General features: G+C 42.5%; 1 protein-coding gene across 13 annotated transcripts in view; it reads left to right on the forward strand.

The window, feature by feature from the left end:
- cadpsa (Ca2+-dependent activator protein for secretion a) overlaps positions 1-3,246 on the forward strand; it is a 140,994-nt gene extending 137,748 nt beyond the window's left edge. For all 13 annotated transcript variants that reach the window (XM_076267423.1, XM_076267413.1, XM_076267418.1 and 10 more), the window contains 2 exons: positions 994-1,098; positions 2,744-3,246. In XM_076267423.1, the coding sequence (XP_076123538.1) occupies positions 994-1,098; positions 2,744-2,908 (270 nt within the window). In that variant the 3' untranslated portion in view covers positions 2,909-3,246. The remainder of the gene's footprint in view (positions 1-993; positions 1,099-2,743) is intronic.
- The last annotated feature ends 4,254 nt before the right edge of the window (positions 3,247-7,500 follow it).

Below are 7,500 nucleotides of genomic sequence, written 5' to 3' on the forward strand. Positions count from 1 at the left end.
TGAAAACTGCCAGGCAGTCCGTTGCACGCGCTCCGTTTGCCAAGTGGGGTTTTGCCTGGCCGTGGTGCACATTTCACTCCAGAGATCTGCAGGGCCATGTGCCATGCTCTCCGGTGACAACTGGCAGAGATCTCCAGGTCCCCAGAGTGGCACAAGCCATTTGATCACATTAAACTCTGAGCATTAGCATGGCCCATGGGCGAGTGGGAGAGTCAGAGAATATTTTGGAGAGGACGTTGACAGAGACAGGAGGCCCGCACTGTAAGGCGAGTAAGTGTACAGAGTCCCGTCCTGCCGAGGGGACTTTAGATAAAGCCTCCCAAGTTCCAAGTTTGCTGTCAACACTGAATACTCTGAGGTGACTTCGTTGTGTGGAAAGTTCTGGAAAATCACCAGAAGTCTCTTGGTAAATGTCTTGCTATACTACCACAGATGACCTCTTGATATTGTGTTGTTTGTCTTTAAAACTTCTCCTTGACCTCTGTGTGACCTCTCCTAGTTTGTTCATCTTCATCTCTGGTCACATCAGAGTGACACTCGTCACATACAGCAGCGAGGGGTGAGGGGCAGGTAGGGGCAACTGAGCCAAGACACATTAGTTGGGGAGGATTTTGGAAAAGGATATCAAAGTTAGCAGGGATTGTGCCTGTCAGGTTGGTTAACCTAATGGACCATGACGCGTGTCATTTGATATGTTCACAGATGATTTTCCTCCCAATTTTGACCATTATATAGATTTAGATAGATAGATACACACATACATACATACACACATACATAGGGAGACAGATAGACTTTATTCAATACTTTGGAAGACATCATACATCTGATTCTCATGCACATTCTTACAAGGTTATCAAGGAATACATCTAAAAAGCTTATTTCCATTGTGGTCCACAATTTTCCCAATAAGTGTGTATGAGTGTATGTGTGTAAGAGAGACAGAATGTGTGTGTGTTTGTCTTGCTGGACAACCATGTGTTTGTGTTTCAGCAATGGTACAGCAGCACTATGAACCTCCTGGGCACCTGGCTAACAGACCGCATGGACCTCCAGCTTCACCTGTACCAGCTCAAGATCCTCATACGCATCGTCAAGGTAACCAGCACCTGTACCAGCTCAAGATACTCATACGCATCGTCAAGGTAACGCGCCAGGGCAACGGCAGAGACAAACACAGGGCTGCAGACGCAGCAGGCAACTTCATGTAGGTTCACCAGTTTGGTGGCGGTTTGTGGCTTCGGTGGGCAGGTACGAAAGAAATGAGTTTCAGGTGAGATAACATGCCTTGTGCCACTTCAGCTAATATCCAACATCCATGCACATTTCCCTGGGCAGGTAATATAAGATAACATAAAGTACAACACAAAGCACAGTATAATAAATGCAAATATAGAATGCCTGCTTAACAGTCTTTTGGTTCTTAATGGGAGCTTTTACTGCCGGAAATGGGAAATGTTCTGATATATGGTTCCATACAGAACCATGACTTTGTGTTGAACCTTTACATCAAGTGAAAGGTTCTTCACATTGTAAATGGTTCTTCAGAAAGACTATTTTCATACCTTTTCTTAAATGGTTCTTCAAAGAACTATCGCCTTAAGGATTCTTTGAAGCACGGCAAATGGTTCTTCTATGGGGGGAGCTGTGTCGCAACAGGCTACAGCGCCCGTACCATGTTCAGGTCCAAGTGCCCACGGGGAAATCCGACCTGCGGTCATTTCCCGATCCCACCCCATCTCTCTCTCTCTCTCTCTCTCTCTCTCTCTCTCTCTCTCTCTCTCTCTCACTTCCTGCCACACTTCACTGTCCTGTCTGAATAAAGGCAAAAAAGTATACTTATAAAAAGGTTCTTCTGGAGAACCATTTACTTTTTAGAATGCAGGTGGTGTTCCAGGCAACACAAACACCAGAGGGGACCTCCATGCAAAATGCATGAGCACAGCTTGTTGACGTAAACTGTCCGCTGTGCGTCTTGTAAACAGAAGTGACGCCTCCACACGGTGGGAAGTGGGGACTCTCAGAATCCAGAGTATCTCCAAAGCCAACCTCTCCAGGCGCTAAACATTTCAGTGTGATCTTGGAGTGTGAGTCCGAGCAAGTCTTAAAGTAGAAATGAATCGATGACGTTCTTAAAACTGTCACTTCAAAGCTTTCTCTCCTCTTGTCTAGGCCTCTGGTATATCCCTGTGCCATGGTGGATTCAGACAGATCTCTCATATGGGCATCTTTTAGGAAATCCGTCAGACAGTGAGGGCCCTAATTTAAATGAAGGGCTAAGTGCCATGTCACTCAAAGAGCAAAGGTTGACCTAAAGCTACCATGTTACTTGTGGGAGCATCGAGCTGACCCACGAATGTTTGTGCTTAGAATCTTGCTCATGGTATTAAATTGGCAAATAGATTTTGCCTTGTTATTGAATAAGCTTTAGTTAGACTTTAGATTTTGTGCTTTGCCAGCCATTTAAATTATGGAGTGGCTTAGTTAGGGAAGAATGAAAAGGCTGTTAAATTTAGTCTGCAGAAATTAAAGTGAGAATTTTTATATACGTGCATGTTCCCACCAAATTATAAGGGTTATTGTCAGTTATATTTAATGATATTTACTTGAGAAGTTACAGTAATAGCATTATTTTTAACTTGTGTAAATGGACTGTTCTATGGGTGCTGAATAGGAAAGGCCTTCTTGTTCTAGTTCAACGCCACTTTTCTGAATCCTCTGACCTGTTTGGAATCTCCTCCAGAAAAAGTACAGGGACTTCCGGCTTCAGGGCGTGCTGGACTCCACCCTCAACAGCAAGATGTACGACACAGTCCGCCACCGGCTCATCCTGGAAGAGGCCACTGCGTCGGTGCGGGAGGGAGGGATGCAGGGCATATCGATGAAGGACAGCGACGAAGAGGACTGAAACAATATGGCCGCCGATGCTGTTTCCCATCCACTTCCTCAGCCCACCACCACAATGCATGTTATAACCACTCAGCCATCTATTTTTTAACACACACTTGGTTCTCATTTCAGTCAGGTCTTCAGTGCCCTACGAGGGACCAGAAAAAAAGAGCCATCAAGCTATAAAAAAAAAAACAGATTAGATTTAATAGCTATTGTAATGATAAAATGGAAAATGAAAATAACATTGGTGTTGTACGATAAACAATAGAAAATGTCAAAACTTTCACCCTTCAGTGTCTGAGCAGTATGGAGTACCATTTCTGTGTGTGGAGTGAGATTATTAGGATAATACAAATGCTTGGTGTGTCACTTTCCCGTGCAGGTCTCTAGCACGCTAGTCTTCACTGTAAATACATGAATGGTAGCCAGTTGTGCATAGGCCTCTTGACGGCTTCATGTCCAGTATGTCTGAATGGATGTCCAGTATGTCTGAATGGATGTCTGAATGGATGCCAAAATGCAACAACTTGATTGGGGGGCATCACAACTGGTCTGGCTTAGGGAGTATCAGAAACTGTTATCTGTTTATGTCTACACTAGAATCTAAAGCTCTCAGTGGTCTCTGACCTGTTATAGAAAGAGTTCTGACACTTTGTTTTTGTTTTTTTTTGTTTTTTAAAAAACAGCCGTTTTAGAAATCTACATTCCCAAAATATCAGTGATTTTTTTTCACAGACATTACCAATATTTTGTATGCTTTTGAACCATTCACAAATGATAAATATGTTATATTTTAGTTAAATAGTATTCACATAATCTATTTGACAGGCAGGAGAATCTTGCCTCTGTTTAGCTTCCTCAAGTCATCCCTGCATATGATGTTCCCATTTCTGTTTTCCTCTGTGGATCGTAGGATGATGTCTGCCGCTCCTGCCTTGACCTTTGTTGTTTTTGGTGTGAAGACGATGCTGTACATTGCCCTCAGTGCAGTAGCTGCATGTCTCTCCTAAAGCTTTTGTTATTCTGTGTAAAGCTGCTGGTGGATTCATCTTGCTTCTGCCTTATGGTAAGCCCACAGTTGAGATACAAAAAACGTGGGCCTATGAGAATCAACAAAAGATATATATGTACAAAAATGAAATAAAAACATAGAAATTATTTTTTATGATTTTTTGTCTATTTCTTTTTGCATTGTCTGGTCTAAACATATCTCATAGGTTGCAATATCCTCTCTCATAAGTAGAGAGGTTATTGCAGTGATGAAATGACGTCTAATTCCTACCAACTGCAAAGGTCACAATAGCAGTCACAGCCCCCCACCCTGCCTGCCATAACAACATTTTCTTAAGACACGGGGAGATTAGTCCTTTGGATTAAAAGCATATCTCATTCTCAGGGGCCATATTCCAGACCAGAAGGAGTTTGCCTGAATGTCCAAAGATGATACGCATCCCTTTCCATCCTCAGATTGCACATCTCAACTAGATTAAAAAAAAAAAAAACTCCCCAAAGATTTCAAAACAAATCTGTCTCAAGAAAACAGATCGCACTGGCGGAGTCGTCTGAGGATTAAATATGAGGAATCAAATTAAACGAAGATGGGTATTTTAATTATTTCATAGGGGGATGCAAGGACTAATCCTTCTAAGAAGGTTGGATTGAGGCAGAAAAAAACATCCCTAACAACACTTGTTTATGGAAATCCAACAGAGAAAATAAACATGTGGTCTTTCACAGTAGTAATATGCCTTTTACTGCACAATGGAAATGAAGGAATCCTTCAAACCTGAACCTGTCAAGTGGTGAAAATCATTTAACTTCACTGGCAGGTGCACCGCTGTGATAGTGTTTGACTGGGGAGGTTTATTCAAAACTTAACAGTTGTTCTGACAGTTCTAAATGAATCTTTGCATTGGTGTCACTTTGTATAGAAGAACGGTGGAATGTATGTACAGTATACACACACATGAAGATGATTAGCTAGATAGATTCATGTTGTTGGCTACTGTAGTGAACAGGAGTGAGCTCCTGTAGCCAAATGGTTCTTATCACAGCACAGCTAAAGGAACCTCCAACTGAGGACACACTGGTGCCTGACTAGTTGCTTATGTGGTGGATGTGCAGATAGAGAAATAAGAGTCTTTATTGTCCCATAGGGATAATCATTTCCACACATCTTCTGTCATGTTCCATAGCACAACAGCCATATGAAGTGTTTGGCTCCAAAACGCTATATCCTCCATTTCAATGCATTTTCATAAATCATTTTTTTTTTTTTTATTTGGTTTTCCAAATACTTTCAGTGGAAATGTAATTGGATATTGTTATTTGATTTATCTTTACTCAATCAAAACAACAGAACTGCAATTTTATTGATATTACCTGAAATACTCAATTAAATAAACATGACTTATTAATGTTTTCAAAATTGGATTTATAGCGTTTTGGAACTAAACTCTTCACATGTAAAACACATATAACATGTAACACATACCCGCCCCCCCTGCAGTGTAGCAGTATGCTGAGTAACTTGTGCAACTCTCCTCAAACAACTGTAGATGCCCAGCACTGAGCCTGCCTTCTTTAATAGTTCAGTTTCTTTGAGTGGCTGGAACTAGGAAAGGATGAATGTTTTTCAAGAGGATGAAATGGAAAAAGAAAAACCCATTTCATCCCCTTGAACACACAATCTACCTTCATCCTCGCTAGGGCCACAGGGCCACGGAGAGACAAATGAGAGACCTGGCTGGTGAAATATCTATGCTGGGACTACCACTGATACCTAATTGTCAGACCTTACTGTTTTACGAAGACCCTGTTCTCTCCCTGATGTCTCTATAATCAACAAAGAAAGGGGAGGGAAGAGGGGGGGGATACAAAATGCCATAGCTCAGCATGACATGTGAGTGGCCTTGGATATCACACATTTAATTTCCCCATAAATCCCGTCGCAGTGCAACACTTTTTCCTGGGAGAGGACACAGTGACAGATTAATAGGACAGGAGATTTATTCCAGCACGATCTGAGCTGCTTTGGCTTTTAAGCCTCAATCAGGTTAGGAAATAGGAATGATAACAGTATCCAAATATCCAAATAAACGGTTCTCCAACTGACCGTCACAGCGAGAACTGGCCACAGATAAACACTCGGGGCGGGGTGGGTGGGTGTGAAGGGAGGGGGTTGCTGAGAGCAGGGATGATGGTTCTCTCCTCTCCAACTTGCACACAGCATGCCACCATAGAGGTTATATGAAGGAGATCAAAACAAGAAATTGGAGAGGAAGAGAAACCGACTCGCGGCAAATTTGTACGGCCGAGCGCGGCATCAAGTGATACAGTTTTGTCATCCAAGCAATTTGTCCCGTATCTTGCACTAAATCAACAGGGTTGTATGCAGGGAAGCTTGACCACAGAGCAGTGTATGATCTACCTGATGTCGCTGAAAGCACAGCGTGCATGTAGCCGATGTCTCACTGCGATTCATATAGGAGGTGTTAGAAAGCATCCGAGTGATCCGACCACAATAAACAGGTAGATATCACATCCCCTTCAATAAAGGCTGCCCAAAGCCTCTTATGTATTTTTTTTCATTGGCCACTCCACATCCGTTCTTATCGTGGCCTTAAGAAGGGAACACAAGCGCACTGATTAATTTTAGATCTTTTCTGTGAAAAGGATAGCTTAGCCTACGTGCGTTTAATGCAATCTCACGTCATGAATGACATGAATGCTCTGGGTGGCCCAAAGAAAGACAGCTATGATACATGAACTGTTCCCTTTGTAATCAGAAGTACTCCACGGGGATAAATAGTTGCTTATGCCAAGCCTGTGATTGTGCTTATAGTGCATACCTTTTACAGATAATCTCTTCCTTGAAATGACGAAGAGTGGAAATGCATCTTAAAACAATAATTATTTTTTTAAAGTAAATAAATAAATAAATATTTGACACAATTTGGAAGAGAAAATTGATGACTTAAAGGGACTTTACATTACTAAATATATACGGTATGATGTGGGACCATTGTCGTTCAAACACATAAACTTGTGCACATGTTCATACACATTTATTATGGTGACATCATTATGACTCACCATACTGCTAGATCTAGAAATACTAGAAATAAAAACAGCGAAACTCATTTTCTGGGAGCCTGCTTTATTGCCCTGCAGTGAGGGAAAAATTTTCAAATACAGATCAAAAATGCACTCAGGCAGCACTAAAGCCACCTATTATGCATGTCTGTCATGGGCCACTGGGGTCCGGCAGGACTTGAGGGGACAGAAACTTGTCCATTTTGTGGATGGTGCCAAATCTGGTGGACACACAGGCTCTGTGAGTACTGAGCAGGAGGGTAAAGCGTGGTCTCTGAGGTCGCTGCGTGCAGCTCCTCTCTGTCAGTCCTCCTCAGCATTGTCCTGCATGGTCCGGCGCCTTTCAGATCCATGCTCTCAGAATCAAAGGTGGAGCCCGACCCTTCACTCGCTGAAAAAACACCAGGCCTTTTCCATTCCAAACAGACAACATGGACGATGCGGGTAGGGGCAAAAGCAGCCGATATTTCCAAAGCTTGAAATGACATTTTGGGGGTTGAGAGGGGCTGGTAC

The sequence above is a fragment of the Alosa pseudoharengus genome, unplaced genomic scaffold (genome assembly GCF_046254945.1).
Source record: "Alosa pseudoharengus isolate Yale_2024_CS ecotype anadromous, Long Island Sound unplaced genomic scaffold, YU_APseudo_1.1 YU_APseudo_1.1_scf_5, whole genome shotgun sequence".
Classification (NCBI taxonomy): Eukaryota; Metazoa; Chordata; class Actinopteri; order Clupeiformes; family Clupeidae; genus Alosa; species Alosa pseudoharengus.